General features: G+C 39.7%; 1 protein-coding gene across 1 annotated transcript; it reads left to right on the top strand.

Moving 5' to 3' along the window:
- Window positions 1–24,247, top strand: CFAP221 (cilia and flagella associated protein 221). The gene is made up of 25 exons (XM_049814581.1): window positions 1–75; window positions 933–1,117; window positions 1,571–1,671; window positions 2,690–2,776; window positions 2,882–2,977; window positions 3,451–3,551; window positions 5,923–6,026; window positions 8,137–8,296; window positions 8,819–8,942; window positions 9,029–9,140; window positions 9,362–9,470; window positions 10,054–10,141; window positions 11,836–11,925; window positions 13,300–13,395; window positions 14,880–14,970; window positions 16,539–16,666; window positions 17,117–17,197; window positions 18,170–18,277; window positions 18,421–18,597; window positions 20,556–20,714; window positions 21,123–21,217; window positions 21,757–21,846; window positions 22,047–22,166; window positions 23,499–23,528; window positions 24,124–24,247. The coding sequence occupies exons 2-25, from the start codon at window positions 979–981 to the stop codon at window positions 24,245–24,247; spliced, it is 2,610 nt and encodes an 869-aa protein (XP_049670538.1). The 5' UTR covers window positions 1–75; window positions 933–978.

The raw sequence follows: 24,247 nt of genomic DNA, 5'->3' as shown, positions 1-24,247 counted from the left end.
AGCCTTTGTGCCAGGAGCAGGAAGGTGCCTTATGACCAGAGCCTGGCAGGAGGAGTCTGTATTGCCTAGCATTGGGTGAGTTCAACTGTGCATTGATATTAATGCAGCACCATCCTGAGCTGCGTACCCTCCTTCCTGTTCATGAAGAACAAATACAAAACAAGGGGGTTTCAACCCCCTTCTTGAAGGCTGAAAATTCCAGCATGGCTTCTGAACTTGGTACTTTTTCCAAAAGTATGTTGTCTTTTTCTCCATGCAGTTCTTTGGTTCGTAGGAGAGCCAAGGGCTATGTGCTATATTTATGAAGATAATTTCTTGTGGATGGATTGTGTCTGGTGTCCTTATGTAATATTTGCACTTGTCATTAGAGAAGTTTATGTTCTGATAACTGTGCTTACTTAACACAGGATCTATAATACCCATGGCCTTCTGGGTTTACAGTTATCTTCACTAAACAAATAACCCAGCTGATGCTATCCAAACAAAAGATTCAAATGCCAATTTTATTATCCCTCATATTAATATTTAAAAGTTAAAAATGAATCTGCAAGTTAACGACCCAAACACTCAGGAGAGATTGGAAGAACATCCCTGCAAAAATCAGTTTGGATAGTGGAATTATCAGAATAACCTTCTCTCCTCTCTGCTGGGGGATGTGAAGGAAGAGAGAGATGTTTTACACAGTCCTGAAAGCCAAATGTCCCCAGTAACCCCTAGAACAGATGAACATGCCCAAAGTGTTAGGGCTTGCGGTAGGAGCAAGGTTTCCTGGAATCACTCTGTCCTTGTACTTAGCACACACAGAGTAACCTATTTCAGTAGGAAAAAAAGTAACTCCCTCTCCTAAATGTTTTTTGGCAGTTTTAGACAACAGATGTTACCAGAGCAAGGGAAGACATTGTGGTCATTATGTTATTTTGTTTTGCCCCCAGGTGCTGAGGAATTTTAGTACCATTCAGGCTCCATTTTTGTCCTAACATGGATGTGGTTCAATCAGCCTCCACAGAAACCACAATCGCTACTAAATCCTTCAAGAAAATACCCAGTGTCCTTCTGGGCAGCCTAGTGGAGGAACCTAAAAAAAGACATGCTGTCCCAAATCACCTGCTGGAATCAAGTAAGTTTCTGCTCTCTAACTGTTTCCCAACCTTGGAGCAATCCTAGGAGGCACTTTGCTATTATTTTTTTTCCCCAACTCACAGGCAAAACTCGCATCCTGTTGCTTAAACTGTGTCTTCCTGTGAGCCCAAATCATAGGAAAGGTAGTCAGGAAAGAAATAATGGCTCTTCTGATCCTGGCTGACCCTAAAGTTTTGGAGTGGCTTGTTGAAGCCATGATGCCAAGAGATAAAGTGGCGACAGGTTCATGGCTCTGCTGGGATAGTATATGCTGCCTCAACTTTCCATTTAAAGAGCCATGACTGCTTAACAAGAGAAATAATCTCTCTCTCTTTTTTTTCTCTATAAAACATTGGTGCAACATAAATATACTTAATCAATGTAAGTAACAATCATCATGTGTGTTTCACCTGGTCTCCTTTTCTCCCTGTTTTATTATCTATCTCTGTAGAGATTTATTCAGAACTTCAGAGGAGCAAGGTTATACAGGCTGAGCCTGCTGTGTTACACTATGGAGGGTATGAAGTTGGAAAACATCACCAACAGACGCTGGTAAGCGTCAGAGCAGGGATCCTCTTGGGGCTCATAAAAGGATAACAGAAGCTGAGTAGACTGCTTGTGGTCATGAGGCCTTTTGCTCTGTGGAGTGCTCTAAAAAGCAGCACTTAAAATCAGTGGTCCTGCGGGAACAAAATAGACAAGTACCACACTGTGTGCATCACTGTCCTTTACAGTGTCTGTTTTACTTTTCTGTTTCCTGTGTCTGTGAGCAGTGTTAGTGATATGACTTGCACATCATGACTGAAGGATTCATGCTTTAACTCCATAGGAGTCTGTTTTCAAAATTTACTTGAGCCATCACTGTGTCTGCAAACATGTTCACTGGTGGGAAAATTTTGAAAGCACCTTTGGCCTTCTGCCAAGAGCAATTTAACCTAAGGAATGAAACTCAGTGCATAGGTTTGATTACCTTTCCTTGTGAATGGTTTGGATATTTCCTTTTCTTCTATCTGCTTTCCCTTTGTCTGCCTTTTTTATTTATGTGGTAAGTGTTTTGAGGCAGAGGCTGGGTGATTATGGTGTACGAGGTTCTCCAGATATAATGAAAGTAAACAAGATGCAGGAGGCTTTACAGGCTGAACTGTCACCATCCAAAGGTTTGTTGCTTTGTGATCCAAAACAAAACCATGGAATATTACATAATTTCTGTTGTTTCAGACCTCTGTAAAAGTGAAGTTAATAGGTTGTTTCATTTTTTATTCTTTTTGCATATAAGCAAAACAGACCGGAATTTGATTCAATGGTAGAGTCTTCTTTAGCAAGACTAACTGTTATTCCTAGGTAAGGAATTGTGACTTGGTTCCAAAGAACAAAAATGCAAGGTTTACATAATTTTCTTTTAAATTCAGAGCATATTCAGAATTATTTCTGCTAAAGTAAAAATTATTACTTCCTTGTTTAATACAGCTTCTTTGCTATGGATAGTCTTACAAAAAGTACAGTTGGCATTCTCAGTTGACCTCTTATATTGAAAAATGTTTTGCAGTTTTGGTTTTCTTTTGTTCTACAGAAGCTGATAAATATTTCTGGCAATGTAATAAGCCCTCACATAATACCACCCCAGACAAAGTATTTTCAGATCAAATACAACAAAACAGTAAGTGTCAGAAAGCCTTCACACTGCTCTTTGCATGCAGCCCTGGGTTTGTGTCATATAAGCAGCTTTTACACGCTTTCTATCTTATTTTGGGTCATTTTCTAGCACCGGCTTGTCCCTGGCTTGTCATATGCAGTTACTGTTGATTTTTATCCTGATGAGTGGCGGTATTACTATGACTGCATCCGAATTCACTGTCAGGTGAGGATTTATTATAAAAAATATTTACAGTTGTAATGGAATGAAACAACTATTAGGACATAATAATGATAAAGTAAAGGTACAGTTAATCTCCAAGAGCCACATGGGTTTATTCCCAATAAGTCTGGATTGGAATATTTCATTTCAAGCATTTTAAATTTTTCTTTCTGTAAACCCAGAGCTGTGGGTAGAATACCTTCCTTATTCTGTTATTCTTTGCCAGTAGATCAGTCTTTGTGCCACACTGCTGTAATATCTTAGCTGAGCAGGCTTGGAGGACCTCTAGATAGTTCCTGAAAGTATGGAAAGACAGATGGATACTGAAAGCAAGTAGAATACCAATATCCTGACGTGCAACACAGTGATGATCTTGAAGATGTTTTATGCCCACTTAATGGCCACTACTGGAAACTTTTTCTTTCCATAACATTTATTCATTGTAAGAAATAAATATTTGCCCCCTTTTTTTGCAGGGAGAAGATACATTAGTTGTTCCTGTGCATGCTTACCCTGCTGTGAATGTTGTAGAATTTCCATCATTTATAAATCTGTCTGATGTATCGGTTGGTAAGAGGTGAGTTAAGGACAGACATTTGTCCACATTTTGTGAGACATGCACAAAATCTGAAAAATCTCATTTTCCTCTATTTGTACAACTTAACGTCTTGGAAGCTTCAAGGAATTCAGCTACCATCTGGACTGTAAAACAATTCCGTATATGAACTGTTTCAGGCGCACGTTCACAGAAAAGCAAATGCTGTGCAAACTAAACCTATATATAGATGAAACTGGGGTTTTGGCTAGTCTAAATTTGTGCAGACTCACTTCATTCATCATATGGTGAAGCAATATGGCTGCTGTTCATAATCTGTACACTCCCAAGTGCAATGTCTTTTTAGCATTGATAAGTCCTAAGTGAATGGATCTTCCTTTCAAGATGAAGCGTTCTGGAAATGAAGGTATGAGCCGGTAACGGTAAATGATAGCAAATAGCTAACCTCAGTCCAGAGATTGATCAGTCATTAGATTTGCTTTTTCTATGTAAAAATATTTAAAGTGATCTTCTGACATGGAGCTCTAAATCGCATAAACTTCATCTTACTCTTGTCTGTTGCATAGATGTAACACCGACTGTTCTCATGAAGTAATCGGTAATAATTGTTAATAGGAGCTGGGAAGGGGAAAAGGAGGTCCTGTTGATTAGGGTCCAGGTCTGTAGTATGTTGACTATATTAGTTGTAATTATGGTGATTTGTGTTAATGTAAAGATTTGAGTGAATTGTAGGAACTGAAGGTCTTAGCAGCTAGGTTTTGACTTAGCTTGTGAGTTGGAAGTAACTCATGAATTTTACTGAAGCACAGAAATATGAATAGGCAAGGCATATATGAGGATAATGCAAAATTCTGCAGTAAAAATGAGCCCAGCATTGTAGGATGAACATTTGTGTCTTTTTGTTTATTTGTTTTTCTAATCCCCCTTAATCTGTTAAACGCTAGTGAATCCATCAGAAGTGATGTTACAACTTTCTCACAGGACTGAACATAACTCCTGACTTTCTGGGAGCCTCTAGGCATGATGTGATTCTGTTTATTTGTTCCATTTTTATAACAAGTGCTGAAGCATACAGAATTTTCATACTCTCAGAATACAGAGAAGAGATTAGACAGAGTACAAAATACAATTTTAAATAGTTGGAAATTTTTTCAACACAACAGGGGTGCTCAGAGATGCCCCTGAGGAAATTTGGAAGAGTTCCTGAAGAGAAAACTGATGGTTTCAAACCTTAATTTTTACCAGTATTTTTCATCATTGGGCTATTAAAAACTTTTCTAAAAATGAAAGCTCTCTGAGATACTTGGTACTGTACAGAACCCAAAGGCCTATGGGCTAAATCCATAGCCCACTGAGGTCAATGGAAAAACTGCCTTTTACTTCCATAAGTGTAGGATAAGACCTATATTCTACCACCCAGCTTTTTCCTTACGTACAGGTCCATCAGGCAACAGGCAGCAAAATTATCTTGTTTTTAAGGCACTGTGGTTACTGTGCAAGCTGCACTATACCTTAAAACAAATTGCCTCCCCAGTCTGCTGTTACATCTTCTTCATGAACAGGTCATATGAAGGCAGAGAAAAAAAGGACTTTGCTATTATTGTTTATTTCCTTAGGCGTTTCAAAATGTGCTTTCCAAAGGAACACTGTGTATAACATGCATTCTTTGCTAATCAGCAGGATAGGATTTCAGTCAGACAGTTTACAAAGAACAGAAATAAGCCTGGGGAAATTGGTCTTGATTTGTAGGATGATGGATGGTGTTACACCAGTGCTTTTGTGTTTCAATTTTATACGTGAAAATAAATGCATACAAAAGCAAGACAGCTAATACCTCTCACACAACCTGTGTGAGACATAAAGGGCTTTTATGAAAATCAGGCCACAGCATCATTATTTCTATGGTGGTTAAAGTCCAGTCATTCTGATGTGCTGGAGTTTTCAACGCTTTTGAAGACTGCATGGTCTTTTCTCATTGTCTTCCACAAGGAGGACCGTGGGAGAAGGCTGATTTCTGGTTCTGTACTTATTGTTGCTCCAGTTTGGATTGTTTGTACTTGCTGGATGTTGCAGTTTGTAAGAATGTGAGGGTACACATAAATAACTTCTAAAATGTAAATTTTATAAATTTTTCTGTAATCAGTAAGTCAAGATGTAAAATATCCAGCATTCAAATAAAGATTTAGCTCTCATTTCCTTACTGAGTGAAGGACCTGAAATATTTTGCTATTTTGGAACAATGAGGAATGACTATTTTCACATTCATAAGTAACCCATCCCTCTGAACACAGATAAATTCAGTGCATATTGTGTATAATATAATTTTCCAGCCTGTGTAATTGATGATCAACTGTAGTTTTCTTAATTTCTTTCTTCCTTTCTCTCTTTTCAGTAAGGAGTATGTTATCCCATTGCAGTGCAGCTGTCCAATAGATTTTGAATTCCACATTGATTTTATTCAGCCTCACAGAGCCTTCACTGTCCAGCCAACATTTGGTAGATTGAACTTATTTAAATTCTAATGTTAAATGTATTTATTAAGTGTAGTTACTTGTGACAATGTATTCAGTGCTGTACAGAAAAAGCCTTTGCCTCAGAGTGTATCCAGGTAAATGCAGGCTGATAAATAGTAGTGATATACAGCCTCATGGCAAATAGCCCTCTGTGGCTGGTAGATTTCTTTTGTCAATGCCCAGCCCCAGACCTCTGGGAAAATATGGGATGTCCCAAACAGTCGATCTAGCCTTTGTCTTCTCTCTTTGCTGGTATGGCCTTTGGAAGGGAGAGAGGCAGGAAGCCCTGCATTCACCTCTTTTATCACACCTTTCCCCAAGGACTGTCTGGCTCCTGCACCATTAAAGGAGCAGATGCCTTTGTGGAATAGGTATGCATCATGCTACTTCATTGGGGGCACAGAGGAAATAAAAGGTGATCTCTGCTCTATCAAACATATCCCTGTACCTGTTTTTCTCTAGTGGTCTGGAAGAATTTGATGGAATTGTGTCTGTTGCTTCAGGAGCCGTTACAGTGATGGGCACAATACATACTGCTGCAGGTGTTTTGTGGGACTGCAGTGGATATAGATTCAGTCTAGACCTCTGTGTACAGGCTTTACAAGAGACAGGGACTTTTGGCTACATTATGCTCAGCTATTTTCATGCCTAATGCTGTCTTGAGGCAGACATAACTATTTGCAGGTCAGTTGCTATCATTGTTACATTTTCCAGGTGCCGGCAGAAGCATGTAAGTGCCCAGGTGTTCTGACAAAAATGTGTAAGTGAATGTGACCTGGCTGCATAATTCACTTAGGCAGTCTGGTCAATTCCATGAAAATACATAAAGGCCTAAATAAAAGAAACCCTTCATAAATCTGGCACTTAGTGCCATTTGGGACACTGGAGTGTAAACTTTGATTAATTAATGCACTTCAGTAAAAGTTGCTGTTGTTCCTATATGCACAATGATACAAATTTGCCCTGGCTTGTCGGATGGATTTTCATTCTTCAGAGGCAGTAGTTGGATTCTATCAGATGTGTGGTTCACAAAGATGAACTACGCTGCTGCCTTGTTTTGGGTCATTCTTTCAGGATAATACTCTTCTTACTTTGTGCTTAAAGAAGTTTTGGTATATCAAGGAAGGAAAGGAACATTATTACAATTGAGTAAAACTAGAGAGAAGTTGTAAAATTGATCAGGAAGTTTTTGGGTTTTTGCATAGTCATAGACAAAGTGGCTGTAACTAATTCGTGCTTTCTAAGTTGGCTTAGTTCTTGGAAGAAAGGGAAACAAAAATATCCCAGAAAAAATGTCAACCCAGTACAAGTTAAGTCAAAAACTTTCATACCTAGAAACTCTGAGGTGCTGAAGGCCATCTGAAAAGCACTAAGACTCAAGCCATTGTGCTCTGAGATCAGTAATGATGAAATACTATAACAATTTACACACACACACACACAAAAAACCAAAACCAATGAAACTAACTGGTGTTTAAAACTACAGGATGCAGAAAACCAGACAATGGTCACTTTACAGAGATGAGAAATTAGTATTTCTGATGAGCTGAATAAATGCCTTGTTGCAGAAATGCTGAGGAGCATCAGGGCCTGTATCCTGGGATTGCACTGAATGTTTAGGGATATGAATGAAGGGTGGTTAAAGTGGTTGAGAAAATAATGTAATAGGTAATAAGGAAATAAGACCAAGTAGAGACAGGTAATGCATCAAATCCAGATGATTTCCCCAACTTGGAAGAGCACAGAGGAATATGTTTATAATGCTTTGCTCATGAAAGCAGCAAGTGCCCGAGACTTAAGACTGTCAGATGCAAGTGAAAAATTTCTACACATAAACAGGCAATCATTTTCACAACAGTAGGAAATATTATAGTCTCACTGTCAAATCTCTCTGCTATTGCAAAATATCTCCCATTATCTGGCAATGGATAGTTCTTGAAAGACACTTTGAGACCTGAAATATTTTGCAGGCCTACTGCCATCCATTCAAACATTAATACTGTTTAAAAAAAAAGTAGTCCAGAATAAATTTCTGTGTACTTATATGGGCTCACTTTAGATGGACTTTTATTGTTTTTCTCCTCTAATCACAGGAATCATTCCAGGCAATGGGAAAGTGGAAGTAACTGTCAAATATTCCCCACTTGAGTACGGAACAGCACAAATGACAATGCAGTTAAGGATTTCACAGTTTCACTCAAACCCCTATGTATGTGTATTCACAGGAACATCAACACCACATCTGGGTCTAATGTATGTGTGGCTGACTGGTCTTTGAGTATTTTTGCCCGGTGCTAAAAAATACCTATGTAATAGGATTTAATGTAATTTTGATGTAATAATTTTAAACATTTATATCTGGAGACTTAAATGCACTAATGTAATTCAACTGTTAATACATGTACCTGCTCTCTTACATAATTTGCTCAGAACACCCTTAATCTGTATGAAGTGAAACTGTACCAAAATAAAAATAATGGGAAGTGACATATCCTTAAAGAAGTGTTGAGCATCCTCAGCTTCTATTATGGCTGCTCTACGTTACTCTTATTGCTGAGGCCTTGCAAGATACAGGGCTTTTTGAGCAATAAGGTCTTTTGGGCTGTATTTAATTTTTTGTGAACTCTGAAGATTAGAAAGTTTGGCTCCAGTGGTAATTTGGGAGAGAAATTTCCAGTCTCCTTGTACATCTAAAGGGGGTATAAATGCATGTACTAGACTATATACCATTTACAGAGTACTTATAAGAGCAATATTTGTCCTTCTAACACCTAGAAAGGAACATTTTGACAAACAACCAAGTTGTCCAGAGAAAAAAGCTGCGTCTGCAGGAAAATCCGTTGTGTGGAGAAGAGACCAATTCAGCCAACCACGATCAAGGCCTATTCAAAAAGTAAAGGTGTGAAAAGATAATAATCACAAGTACTTTCCTGGGCTGAGTATCTTTCTTGTTTCTATTTCTTCCTATTAATTCATATCTTGTAGGAAATTGAATACCAGAACCTCAGATTCCCCACAGACTTGTCAAATCCATATGCTGTAGCTACTGTTTTGAATCAGAAACCAGGCAAACTGAAGATTAAGGACTTGAAAGAAGGTAATGTAGTTAAGCAGCATAAACTTGGTCTTAGCATTATTTGTAGGTTTCTGATGAGGAGCTCAGCTTCAGAATTGCTGAGGTTATGTGACTGCAGTTGCTGTAAGAAGTCTCACCTTAACTTTATGTATTAATGAGTTCAGTTATCATAATAGGTGGGTTTCCCCATTAAGAATTTAATCTAGTTTGAGGTGTGATATGGCGTTCTGATATTCCTGCAGCCCTTTGCCAAGGCAGTGAAGGAACAAAAACAAGACAGATGAAAGAAGCCATATTTCAACTAAAAGTCAAACAAAATATTCAGGAAGAGGAAGCAAATCATCTGAAGTGGTAAGTGTTAGTTAACCACATTAACAACACTAGGGTTTGCTTAACTAAGGCCTCTGAATGATGTATGCAATACCCACTAGTGCGTAATGCTGCCATTTCATGTCCCGATAGGTTTGTTTTACAGCTAAATTACTGTTGGTTTACTTTCAATTTTTTCTCTTCTGCCTAAGAGCAGTCTCACTAGTAATCATAGTAATACCCAATAAGGTCTTTGATTGTGTTATGGTTGCATTCAGATAGAAACTTGCTGAAAAGCTTCTTCAACTAACCTTGTTCTCAGCCATCCCATCTTCTGCCCTTAAGGACAAAGGAAGCTTTTGTCATGGTTGTCAATAAATCAAGGCTAAAATGTATAATGGAGTGAACAGAATTGCACATGTACATCAAATGGCGTAAAGCAAAACACATAGTTGTGTGCGTAAGCACACCGTGGTTTCATTTACAATCCACAGATCTGCTCTTACACTGAATGTTATGGACCCCTAGACACCTTATGAAGAGGAGAATAAGGCTGATATAGCCTTTAAATAAAGCAAACTGTGCATTAAGTAAAGCATTTTTCTTGCCTCCACTGTAAATGCAGGCAAGTCCATAAAGGCAAAGACCCAATCTCTGTGGAATTTAAAAAGGAGATTATTGAAAATCGACAGAGGGAAGAAGAGCAATACAAGGTTAGTATTTGCTGTTTTTTCTATAAATTTAAAGTCAAACTTAACTTTCAGATTATGCAGTGTACTAGTGAATGTTATCAGTCTTTCTACATCTTCAGTTTTTCTTCATACATTAATGCAAATCTGTACTATCTGTACTTCTTACTGCAGTTTTGTCTTTATTATGCCTGTGTATCACTGTTTCTGAGGTGGTTTTATCTTGGAGGTAGACAGAGAGAAGGATAAGTTATTAATGGAAATGTAACTAGATATTTGCCCAACCTAGCAGATTTGTACCCAGCCACATCACAGTGCAACATTGCAGCATAATCCTGTCAGCCCTGTGGCCACATCCAACCTTCTGTTTATATTGTACGTCTTTGAAGAGTTGATGTCCTGAATGGCTCACGGTCAAAGAGGTGAACACAGTCAGTACTCTCACACAGAGCCATGGAGAGATAATTCATCAGGTTCTTCTTTTACACCTTCACCCTCCCCCTCTTTGGTTTCTTCCAGTAACAAAGGCTGCGGGTCATCTTCCATGGAGGTGACAGGAGCAATACTTGGTGGCAGGAAATATTTTTCCCCATGTGGCACAGCCCTTGAGGGCAGGTGGGTCTTGTCCCTTTTATCCTGCCTCCTGGATATTCGGGTAGCTTCTCACATCCCACTGACTTCTCAGGAGCTGTTTATGGGAGTAAAATTATTTATAGATAGGGTAAAGGCTTGATTTGTGCACTGAATTAGGCACTGTGAATTAATTAAAACATTATTTTTAGTACTAACAAAGGAAGAAGTAAGTGAAAAGAGAATCTAAATTGTGAGATTGTTGTATCACTGAATCAGATTTATGTTAACTTTGTTTAGAAACATTTATTTAATTACCTGTTGGCCATAGGGGCTGTGGAGATCTCTGGCTGGTTTCACAGTTGCCTCCATGACTTTCTGACAGAGGCATATTTTTGCTCATGCTCTCAGTTTGTTCACCTTGAGTGTCACAGAGTATTTATTATCCCTCTGTCATTTGCTCAAGTGGCCACTATGTTATACAGCCTGGGAGTGGCTGTCCTGGAGACCTTTAACTGGTCTGTCTTCCACTGTATGAACTAAAACCTCAGTCCATGAAAATCATGGGAATTTCACTCTGCAAAGTAACCTCAGGGTTTTTGTTTAAGACATAATGGTATCCTGGAAATGAAACAATAGGTAAGTAGGACTGGGATGGAAGAGGCACAATGAAAACGAGCACTGGTATTGATCCAGCATGCCTGAACACTTTGAGAGGGTCTCAAAGTGAAGTGATATCAGTAGTAAACTGTTTCACACATGAACAGATTAAAGAGCTGGCACTATTGGAAACCATGACAGCGATGTTCACAGAACATGGAAAAGCTGCAGGAAATTTCTGTAGCGCTGTCATCTGGGAAGATCTGTTCGCATTCTAATTTACGGTGTTGGTTCTATAACCCCTCTCTGTCTGATTCTGGCTACACAAAGCGAACTGTGTTTCATTATGGCAGAGATCTGATTGAAACTCAGACCCCAAAAGACATTATTTTGCTTTGTTTGACTTGCTCAAGGGTTGCAATAATTACTTCCTAGAAGGGAATGAAGTCTGTGTTTTGTCAAGCACCTCCAAAATGTTACATTCTGAGTTCCACTAATTCATTGGATGCTTTGTGCTAATGTGATTGTTCTTCCTGGTGACAAATTAGATCCAAAGAGGAGATCCTATCATAGAACAGGAGTTTCAAAGGCATGAAGTAGAAGTTTCTTTCAGACGTGTTATCCGGCCTGTTGACCAGGTTTGTTTATATATTATTATTGCCTGCTATATGTCATTATCACCTACTGAGCTAACAAACAGCCATAGATATTAGGCACTGAATAATTTTCCTCCTAATATTCCTATTTCTGTGTCGGTGTCTTATTTCCCATTTCACTTTTAGTACAGTAGGGCAAGCACTGTGCTACATGCACAACTCATCTTCTGATGTTCTGATCTAATATGAGACAAGTGGAAATCTGCAGTCCTAACCTGAGATTCATATTGCTTGTTTCTGAAAGTTCTCTCAGGAGTAGCTTTCTCATGCCTAAACATAAGGTTAAGCATATCACAAGATTTGCAACCTGCAGGTCAGATTGACAGGAACCCTTCTGGTACTTAGATTTTTTTGTCCTTCTCTGTGGTGTGAGGTACATCCTAAGATCCATTTTCTAGGATTATTGGGAGCTTTGTTTAATTGATACCCTGCTACTGAAGGAACTTTGAATGTTAGCAACACAAAATGCCTTCTTGAGGAACATAGTAATAGCTGTGGGAGTTGGTCTTTTACTATACTCTTACGCCTGTTACAAAGTGCTGAAAATTGATGAGGCATGGCATGGGATTGTGTGGAGCTGGTGTTCTGAGGACCTTCCTAATCTAAATGTTGGTTGAGTGGCTGCCCTCCTGTTGAGAGGTACTGTACTCTGGGGCCACTGGAGTCTCTTCTAATGCCACATTCTTCTGTCACATCAGTTTAAAACTGGAGAAGAGGTTAATGCATCAAGAAAGAGATTTACATGTGTTCAAAGAGTATTCTGACAATTTAAGGCATTAAGTATAGAGACATCGCCTCTGCCTCAAGTATGTCCAGAGACAGAGATCACTAGATGTGGGGAGGTTATTCTGGGGAATTATCACTCTAAGTTTACCCTGGTCTTTTGCCCTTCTGTGGGTATGTGCTATCAGCCATTATTGGAGACAGGTTACTGGTTTTGTTGGGCCCCTTGTTTGAGCCCTTACAGCTATTCCAACTTCACATCTGTGCAAAATGGAGTGTGTATTTGGTAGAGACCTAGTCCATTCTCTCTACTGTCTGACTGGCCATATATTGCACTTAAGTCATAGTATGTGGTTGTCATTGTGTGGATGCAGACCATGCTACGTTATCTCTGCATTCCTGATAATGCATCGACAAATATTTGGTGATTACGTCCCATAAAGCCCTGCAGTGAAGGCTTCTGGTTAAATGCCAATATTGCAAACGTTTTCACTTGACTTAATTTCAGTGTTTAGAAATAACATGGATTCATGCCAAGGAATGGCTTGGGCTGGAGGAAATTTCTCCCTTGTCTAGCTGTAAAAGGGGTGTCCTTTTTCCTTTCTGTTTCTTTTTTAAAAAAATACCATGCAGCATCCAAGTGTTCATCCCACATTTGACTTGCTCCGTAATGACCCTTGGGACAACAGAAACAGGATGTTGAGGAAGTTCCAACAAGCAGTATACAAGGTAACGTGAATTACCAACATGCAGTGTGATGGCATGACGCCTTGGAAATAGCACAAAAGAACATGCAAACTAGCACATACAGAGTTTTCACAGTTAGCCAGAGATTTGATAATTTGATAAGTATGTCCCTACTTCACCAGGAATTAAGGATCTGGAGTAAGTTTTGTATTCAGCTGGTGTTTCACCTGGTGCTTCTGCTGGTGCTTAGTATTGCAATCAATACTAAACAAATGCAGATGAATTTAGATTTTTTTTAAAGTAAAAAATACTTTTGCACAAAGAAAGAGAAGATTTCAAAATTCACATAGAATACTGTGCCCAGTTTTGGGCCCCTAGTACAAGGCAGACATCAATAAGCTGGAGTGAGTTCAGTGTAGAGCCACCAAGATGGTCAGGGTCTGGAGCACTCACTCTGTGAGGAGACACTTACTCAGCCTGGAGAGGGAAAATGGAGCAAGAGAGCAGCACCTTCCAACACCTCTGAGGAGGTTATTGATGATGGAGCCAGACTCTTTGCAATGGTGCATTGTGGGAACATGGGAAACGAAGGGCATAAATTCAGATGAGAGGGGTATAGACTGTGTATAAGAAAAAGCCTTTTTCATCATGAGAACAGTCAATCATTGGAGCAGGTTGCCTAGAGATGTTGTACAGTCTACATCATTGGATGTTTTCAAGACCAGACTGGATAAAGCCCTGAGCAACCTGGTCTGATCTCATTGCTGACCTTGCTTGGAGCAGGAGGATGGACTAGGACCTCCTAAGATCCCTTCCAACCTGGAAGCTAAAGATTAATCAGTAAAATCACTTATCTCATTTGGGTTTAAATATTGTCTTGCATCTCCACTGCTCTTTTCCCAGTAACTCTAAACATAGCAAGCAATATGGAAATTTCCTGCTCTCCTAGTATCCAGTTTGGGTATGCTTTTCCAATCTGTTCACAATATTAGGCTCGATATGGAGGTCCTGATATGAAATGCTGTTTTCTGTATTGCATAAATAAGGAGGTGGGTAAATGTCCCCTTCTGGTATTAAAACCTAGGACTCTTTGCTGTTACCCTGTGATATATGGCAGTAGGCAAATTGCATAGTGCAGGTTACTACTTATTCCCCTCATTCACAGAGCCACAGGTATTCATATGGTCCTGGTCAACTGACTGTTTACCCATTGTTAAATCTGTATATGCCAGTAGACACAGCTGAAGGATTAGGACCTACCCAAAAAAAGTCTAATAAACCTGTAAGACTAAATGAAGGTTTGAACTGTTTTTGTTGTGTAATGTCACTGTAGAGTTGAGATCCATCCTACATCTCACCTTCCCCATTTTCTCCCTCCTGAACAGAAAACTATAGTAAAAATTCTGAAATATAGATGTCTGAGTGAGCTCTGTAAAATAAATACAATTATAGTATATGCATATTTCTATGGCTGTAAATCTTAGCATGTTTGTCTTAGTATTAAAATTTTAAAATCATTCTCTCAGATTGTGATTCAGATTCGGCTAAATCGTTTACTGCTTCTGTTCCGTGGGCTAACCAGAGAAACCAGAGGTTTGGAGGAAGGCTCTGTGTCTGGTAAGGAGTAGAAGAACAAGTTGATATTTTGGCCATGAATTATGATAATTCAGGCTGTACTGCAGTGTGTCAGGTGCGTAAAGACAGAGTCCTTTGCTGGAGTCTTCCAGCAAAAAAGAGACGTGTGACAAGGTAGAATCATAGAATAGTTTGGGTTGGAAGGGACCTTTAAAAGTCATCTAGTCCAACCCCCCTGCAATGAGCAGGGACATCTTCAACTAGATCAGGTTGCTCAGACCCCTGTCCAACCTGACCTTGAGTGTTTACAGGGATGGGGCATCTACCAGCTCTCTGGGCAACCTGTTCCAGTGTTTCACCATCCTCATTGTAAAAAAATGTCTTCCTTATATCTAGTCCTAATCTACCCTCTTTTAGTTTAAAACCATTACCCCTTGTTCTATCACAACAGGCCCTACTAAAAGGTAGAAATGGCTGTAGTCAAAATACATCTATTTTTCATACACGTTATTTGCCAGATTTAAAAAATGTGATTCACTCTTCTTAGGAGCCTTGCGGCTTACCTACTTAATAATAGGATAGGAGTTGTGGATGTTCCATTGTTGGAAGTGTTAAAGGTCAGGTTGGATGGGGCTTTGAGCAGCCTGACCTAGTCATAGAAGTCCCTGCCCCTGGCAGGAGGATTGGACTAGGTGATCTTTAAAGGTCCCTTCCAACCCAAACCATTCTATGATTCTACGTATAGGCCTGAGGAACAATGAAAGGGCAGATGGGACTATATGAGAAACAGACAGGTAGGTGAACAGCTCAGGTGGAGCCCAAGAGGTTAGACACACAGGATAAGAGGAGCTTATGGGGGATGAAAGAGGGAAAGACACCTGAATGTGATGAAGGCAAGATATCTGAACTCAGTGAAATGAGACAGTAGAAACCACAAGATACATGGCTAGGTGGCCAGTACTGAGTTTTCCTCCTTATCATTTTCTCATACAAGTGCTTTCAAGCAATTGCTTTTCTTTACAGTGAAATAAAAGTGCTGGCCTAGAAGTCACTTGTTCTTTAACAGTCATAGAAGGAACCTGGCCTTGGTTGGGAGTCATAGCTGGATATACTGGGGACAGAAGAGAATTTGTGTCTCTTATTTCTCGCTGCCTTGTACACACGCAATTTGACAACTGCTGAAACACCTTTCCATATCCACTCCTTTCCTGCTTCTTCTAGTAGGCACTTTTAATTCCCAGTATGCAGGAGTTGCAAGGATGCTTCAAGTAGAAGGTCTAATGGCAGTTAGTGTAAGAGAGGCCTTCTGACTTGTCTCTGCTTTGCTGAGCGGAATGAGATAGAGGGCCATGCTGGAATGAGTAAGCTGTACCATCCTTTTAGAGAAGGGGAAATTGGATCTGTCTGCTAGTCAAGGTATCGTGCCTGCTGTCTTGTAGAAGTGGCATTTAAACCCTTTAGGAAATATTACCTTTCTTTTTATATTAAAATTACTAGACGCATCATGTCTTAGGAAGATGTGGAATATATTTTGTGACTTGATTCTATTTTTGAAACAGTGTATTAAGATATACTACAAAATCTTAGTATTTGCTTTCCATTCATGACAGAAAGCAGGAGTTTCAGCAAACCAGAGAAGAGTGAAGAATGTAAGGGCTTTTCTTCCAGCATATCTGAAGATCGTATATTGCCTTTTGAATTCCCCTTTTACAGTTCCCATGAATTGCACCGTGATTTGGTAGGTACAGTAACTAAAATGGTGGCCAACACTCAAGATAGAATTTTGTTGAAGATATTGGCCTCAGGCCCAGTACTGCCTTTGTTAAAATTTCACAATGTGACTGGTGTTCTGGGGTCCTGACAAATTAATTCAGGACTTCAGATCGACTAAGGGTGATGCTGAAAAAAAAAACCCAACCAAAAAAACTTTGCATTCCCTTAATTGCATTCTAAAATTCTGAGTAATACATTAATGGTCAGAGTTAGTTAACATCCATGATTTTGCAGAAGAAAAGAAATTAAAAGATAACTGAAATGCCAAAGTCCAAGAAAGGACAGGAGAAATATCAAAAGAAATGTTTGCATAATTATTTCTGTATGTTTTCAAGTAGCTGTGCTGATGGACTGCTGCCAATGCAAAGCAAAATGCCCACCATATTACTGGGTTTTAAATACTGTATTCTTTCAGGCACCTGATGCTCTTGGCCTAGTTCCTATTGAATCTGTAGATGTGAAAGTCAGACACGTTCTTCCTTTTTATGACTTGAAGGTGAGTCAGTACAGCTTGCTCAGCTGTACCATGTTGCCCCAGAGTGCAGCCCAGTAGAAATGTTGCTTTAATATGGCTGTACGATTAGCATGTTTTTGTTAAAAATAGATCTTACCTGTTTCCATAAGTAACAAGCTTGTAGTCAGCAATAGTCCCCTCTCTCCAGAGATGAATCACCTCAGCTGAAATTATTATATCTCAAGCAACAAAATCCTTCTATGAATGAGGATATTGCAAGCCCTGCACACCACAGTTTTTCCTTTGATTTTAGAGTTTTATAAAAGTGACGTTATAAAAGTGTCCTTCCTTTTAGAAAGTAATGGAAGTCTTCTGTTTATTTGGCATCCAGTTCTGCATGCTTAGTTCCTTCATTCCTGCATAGGAAATGCAAACATCTCCTTCTTGAAATAGATAATGTTTTTTCAACTTTATGTGTACAGAAACATTTTTTTCTCCTGACTTCTAAACCCTTTTCTCTCCAATTTTTGAATAGCAAAGGATCAAATTCTGTACCCCATCAAAGTAAAAATATTTCCTCAGGTTCAAATCAATGCAGATTGTGGCTCAATGTCCACTTTCTTTTTTTTTCAGGTCGTGTAACAAGTCTAGAAGCTTTCTTTACCCTTACTACACATTGGTTCATCTATCAGTGTTATGTATATTACTTAACACAACTTTTCTCCACCCCATTAAGTTCAGTATATTTGATCAAGAAACTGTTAATTCCATGATCTTTCTTAGAAAAGCAATAATGGAAGTATTCCTTTATGCACTCATTCAGCTTGTCCTGGTGAAATATGGTGTCTCAAAGTTTTGATAATAATATACCATGTTCCAGAATAGTGATCCAAGTACCTTTTACTAGAGATGTGATGTGTCCGTGATAAAGCTGGAATGTTTCATTCCATCTCTGAGTTAATCAAAAGTGATTATTGTCATGTCCTGCAGCACATCTTTTTTCTTTGCACTTAGGTTCCTCAGCATTTCAGCATTATGAAGTATCAGCCATTTTGTACACACTATGCAGCCACCAGTTACAAACCTCGAAAACTTTCCCGACCGCTGAGGCAGGGAGCGCAGGTAAGAAGTCATCTCAAATATGAACTTTGCTGAAGTCACTCCCAGCCCTACATTTCTATAATTATTTGATTCATTTTGTCTCAACATTTTATACCAAAAGGCTTACTACACTATGAAAACCTTTGATGTCTGTGTTTTTCAAGGATGAGTTGATTCAGGTAGTTGCTTCTCCTGAGGGACAGCTTAACCTGGTCTCCCAGAGGATGGATTTTCACAAACCATCCCCAGAAGAAGCAGCAGAAAGGGATATCAGCCTCTTAAAACTGGTTCCTCCCCAAGCTCTAGTCTACCCTACAGAGAGCAACCCACTTCGCATTTTTGTAAGTAGCAGGTGACTTCCACAAAGAACCTAAGAAAGGAGGGGGAAAGGTGTTTGTTTCATCAGAAGCCTGATGTGGAATTGGTGGGCAATTCTCTTACTCAGATTGGTATATAAAACTATCCAGAGTGAGAGTAACCCTTCAAGGTGCAAGCCCTGGTAGGTGGGAGTCACAGAGCTCATCCCACTGAGATGGGCACCATTTCACTTTAAGGTGGAATTTGATCAGTTTAGGGGAGGGATGATAGGGCAAAGTTGCCAGTGATGGCAGAGAACTGGAGACCCTTCCAGTCTCATACTCCACAAATGGTCACTGATCTCAGGATTCCCTGGAACACCATGGGGCCCCTTCCTTCTTCTCCATGTGTTTCCCCATTTGGATGTTAGAAGAAAAGCCATCATCTTGGCATCTCAGTCCTTCTATAACCTCATACTCTTGCCCAGGGAGGTAGGGCAAGTGCAGTCTTTTGTAGGGTTTAGGGATTATTCCGTGCGGGGCCCGGACGATAGAACACCAATATGATGATTAAAGTCACCAGTTTATTGAGCTTAGCTGATCATTTTTATACAATTCTCTAAGTTGTTTAGAAACTTTGATTGGCTACTACATGCAAGCATTTGGTGTCCACAAGCACAAGCATAAGCGGTGATTGGTTACATCGGTACTGTCCACGCGCACAAGCATAAGTGATGATTGGTTACATCGGTACTGTCCACGCGCACAAACACAAGACATAATTGGTTGTGTTAATTAAAACATGCAAGACTCATCTTAGTCCAGTTGGTCAAGATAAGCCCCTGAATTGAGGTTGTTTGTGCCAAGTTCCCTTTATCGTGGAATGTGCACCTGTGTTTTTCTAATTGGGATCTTTCTTCTTCTATCTTCTTGTTTATTCTGTTCAAGGCCTTCTAAAGGTGCCTGGAACGGTCTTGTGACCATGAGCTATTTTCAGGCCCAATAACTAAGTTCCATATAACTCAACCCTACAGTCTTTTCCTTCTGCTCAGCTAGGGGACTGCAGTTTTGCCAGATCCTTAGGTAAACTGAGAAAAGTGGAATCAAACTCTTTGCTTACATTGCATTCTGCTGCTCGTAGCATCCCAAAACCACATTTCCAGATTATTAGGCAAAGAGATTCAAAAAATCACAACCATGTGCATGGGAAGATTTTCTGTTACTTCAAATTGTGACTTGGATTGTGCTGCTTGGCACCAACTTCAGAAGGTATTTCCCACACAGTGCAGCACAGCCTGGAGGTCCCTGAGGTGTCTCTGAGCAGGCAGAGACATCTGTATAGCTCAGTGAAGTGCTGTGTGTGGGTACAGGCAGCATCTCCAAGCCAGCATGGCACTGTGCCTGACTTGGGTGGCTCTGTCTTTCAGCATTACTTAGCTGCAATGGCCCAGATCCCAGTGTGCTAGTCTGGTGATCTTGGCATAACATATGTGGTATAGACTTGGCCACAGTGCATGTGGCCAGGACTCCAGTGGATTTACTGATGAGATCCTCTGTGCATCTCTTTCATCCCTCTGTCATGTGAGTGTAAGAGCCAGGCACAGCCTGATCCCACACTACTCAGCATTAGACTTTATGTAAACAGATGCTAGTGCAGTGAACTAGATGGCAAAATGCTCATTAGCTTCCACCACAGTGAGGCCAGTTCCCGTTCTTGGATTCTAAACTGTTCAGAGAATCAGCAATGGATCTTGGAGACAACACTGAAATTGCTGTATTTTAGACACCAGAGAGCATGGATAAACCAGGCAGATTATGGGTCTGTGATGAGGGGAAGAGACAGGAAATAAAGGGTCACACCAAACAGAACAGTCACAATGAGACAAAGGTGTGAATCTGGGGAGACTACATTAACTGTAAGAACTGAATTTTCATCAATTTAGTTCTTTATGGTGCTCAGAATGATTATTTTTTTTAAAAAATAACCTCTTCTTTGTTTTTAGAACCCCACTCCAAGATTAGTTCCAGCTTTGCTTCCTTTGCCCTATTCTGAAACAAATATTGAATATCATCTTTGTCCTCATCCAAAATATACCTTTACCAAGGAATGCCCCAAAGGATCCAGTATTCCAGTCACACAAAAGAAATTTCTGCATCACAAGGTATGGCCTTTGGGGTTTATTGTATGAGTACCTGGCTTGGGTATGTTCTTGCTAAGAATTTTCTCCAAGGAATCAAAAAGGAAGATGAAGAGTCATCCTAGATAGAAGACATTTTCAAATATAAATTATGCATGCACCTAAATAGTTCATGGGTCAGAGTAACTTGTTTTTGTTAGGCTTCATCCATGTGTCTTATTTATCCCTGAGTATTTTTCTGCTCTTTCCTTCTTTTCACTGTCTATTGTGGTTTTGTGACCTTGCAGTGGAGGAAGCATCTTTTAAATATGGAGTACTGCAGCTCCCCAGATTAAATTCTCAGCCAAGAAGTCAGATGCTCTGTCCTGCAAGCCTCTCTGCCCAGTGCATTATGTACTAGAGGTCTGATTACTGTAGCACTTGTCATTTCAGGAAGTGATCTGTGGAGTAATGGAATGGAGAAGATTCTTACCAGTGGTGTATTCCACTTTTTCTAACACTCCCACATTGACAAGAACAATACCTAGGTAAGAAAGAATTTGAATATACAGTGCCTCTACCCTGCACTAGTTTCTGCTGACTTTAACTACATTGACCAGTAATTAGTCCCACAGATAAAAGCGGGCCTACGGGTGGAATTAATTGCTGCTCAGAAATCCAAAACCAACAGGGAAAACTCCTACTGACCTCCTTGAGGGGTGGGTTAAGAACAATATCATTAGAGGAAATACCTAGCCCTGGAAGGAGAGTTCCAGTCTGGACTCTCAGTAACATCTCTCCTGAATGCTTTTTGATTCAGTGCTAGAAGACCCTGGGAGGTGCAAACTCTGTCTGTCCTGCAAAGTATGAATGGTAAAATCTTTAACATCTGCACCTAGTGGTAGCCAACATCTCTCAGGCTTGTGTTCCCTCATATCACAGCAGTTTCTGGTGTACTCAGATTTTCCAGGAATATTTAAAAGTATATAATCTTCATTGTGACTACAACTACTGTGAAGCTTCAAAATATAAACATTTAGTGCAGTTACTCTCTGCCCATCTTAAATTAATACCATTTCCATCACAGGGATCCTTACAGTTTAGATATGCTTCCAAGAGATGTACCACCAACGCTGTGTGACTTACCTGAGAGAGACAGGGAGAACATAATTGACCAGTAAGTTTCTCCTCTATTTTGTGTTCAGTGTGATTGATTATGTCTTAACCACTTGTATGGATATGTCTAAACTGTCCTGAGAGATCCTCAAAGGCAAAAGCACAAAGTCCCTCTTGCATAAAACATACTTTTGGTTTTGTTGTCTAAAAATCCTTTTAAAAGGATAAAGCCCAATTGTTCTTTATCTTACTATTTTTTAGTGAGACAGATGAAACTGAGTTCAAAATGATTCTTACTCCAGAGATGGTGAGAGCTGAATTTCCACAAATTGGGCAGGCACTCTCAGAAGAAAGCAAAGAGAAACCAGCAAAAGAAGAAAGGTAGGTATAATTTGAAATCAGGGGAGAGGAGTGGGAAGGAATCTGAAGACAAGTATCTCCTTCAGAATTATGTAGAAATTCATGCTGAGATGCTCTAGGGGCTCCATCACGAGTGGGATGCAGATCTGGTACTTTGAGCAAATTTGCACTGCAAATGCAATCTCTGGATTGGACTTCAGAAAGCAGCTGTGAATGTGACACACTGGCCTGGATGTCTCTGACTTCAGTTTTATCAATATGATCTAACGCTTGAGGCAGTTTTTTTGCCTTCACAGAGATAATCAATGTTCTTGGACCAGTGGCTTTAGCTTTGCAGTGACCCTTTTAGTTAAGATATTAATTAATGCTGGCAGAGGAATGAGCCCTTAGAACTTCCCCCTGGCATGGTGCTTTTTTCTCAGGCTTTTCCTAGGAGTGGGTCACATTTGCTCTGCTGTCCAAGCTTCACACTCTACCAAAACCCACTGTGTTTTAGACATACAGCACAGCATGTAAAATAACTTGCATTCATAAACACAGAATTACCTGCTCCCTAAAAAGTTGTAAACTGGCCACTGTAAGGGCAAAATTCTGCCTTTTACCTCCAGTGTTATCCTGAGTTTGCAGGTCAACAAAGAAAACTTGAGAGGAAACCTGAGGACAAGGAAAGGTCTGAGGGACAAACAGGTCTTTATGGGGTTGGTGATTACCACCATGGTTTAAGAGCAGTGTTTCAGAACTGCCCAGCAGTTCTGTGGGGCTGGAAGCAGAAGTGGATGCACTGTGTGAAACTTGGGGTTATGTAATGTTGCAGGAAGGATGCAAGGAGGTGTATGAGCTGGTAAGTGGGACACTGGGGACAGTGGGCTTGAGCAGCAGGCAGTATGGGTAAGATAAGTGATTGCAGAGCAACACAGGAGAAAGTGCTGAGTTCTAACCCTGTGTTTTCACAGATACTTTGTGTGACTTGGAGCAAGTGAATTAATCTTTCTCTCCAACAGTTAGTTGACCCTCCTTAAAGTGGTCATGATATGGCTTAGATGTCAGTATGTGCATAACAGCCTGAAACTTTCAGAGCTATCAAAAGATTTGAATGTCTAATCTTCTTTAATTTTAGATGGAAACAATTTGATTGACATTGAAATCCTGTGCAACTGTTAGCGTATTGTGAGCTCTCTGACAAAACACTGATTGCTTTATTGTGATTATGACAGCATTGATTGAAAATAATTTGCTATAAAAATGCAGGTGTGTCAGACTCAGTGCTACTTTTTGCATTTTGACACTCTGCTTGACAGAACAGGGGGATTTGGGATAGCTTGTGCAACTAAAGAGTGACCGTTTTCTCCACAGTGATACAGTGTTGGATGGTGCTTTTCCTAGGTTTTATAACCATAAGGTTCTCTCTTTTTGAAGTTTTAGATGTTTTCCTCAAAAATGAAAATACTTTTCTATATTAAATGCCTCTGGGTATTAATAGTTACTTGTTGAAAACTTCCCTATTTGTTTGGCTTTGTAAAGAGGGAAACAAAAATTTATTAGCAAACAATGAAGTCCCAGTCCTTTCTTTTGTCGCTGGAAGGTTCTTCATTGGTATTAATGGGGTGGTGTTTCACTACATGACAGAGCACACATTGCTGCTCCACAGCACTTTCAGCATTTTATCTTTAAGGCAAATCAGGTTTTCATGTGGATGCTTTTGTTCTGGCCGTTACAGCATATGCTCCTTCATAGGTAAAATGTAAAACTCAGTCTAGTATGTGTTTACCTATCAGATGGTTAGCTTTCCTAACTGGCCAAGCCAAGGATGAATGTTCTTTTCACAGTTTCACTCCTTTTCCTGTTCTGCATAAGTAATGGAATACCCTCTGTGTTCATTATGACAAATTATGTGTGTCTCTTCCTTTGTTTTTGTCAGCATTCCTGAGTAGTTTCCCTGGCTCTTATAAATACAAATGACTTTTTAAACTTCTTGCAGAGACCAGTACAACCATCCAGATGGACATTTTCAACCCCAAAACAACGAGCTCAGAGAGAAGGTTCAAAAACATGTGGAGAAAATGAAGCTGAAAGCACTTAATAAAACCCTTATTCTGGGATAA

Source organism: Accipiter gentilis, chromosome 1, assembly GCF_929443795.1.
Source record: "Accipiter gentilis chromosome 1, bAccGen1.1, whole genome shotgun sequence".
In the NCBI taxonomy this organism is placed as follows: Eukaryota; Metazoa; Chordata; class Aves; order Accipitriformes; family Accipitridae; genus Astur; species Astur gentilis.
The sequence above is the reverse complement of the archived record's forward strand: the minus strand, read 5'-3'. Positions and strand labels throughout refer to the sequence as shown.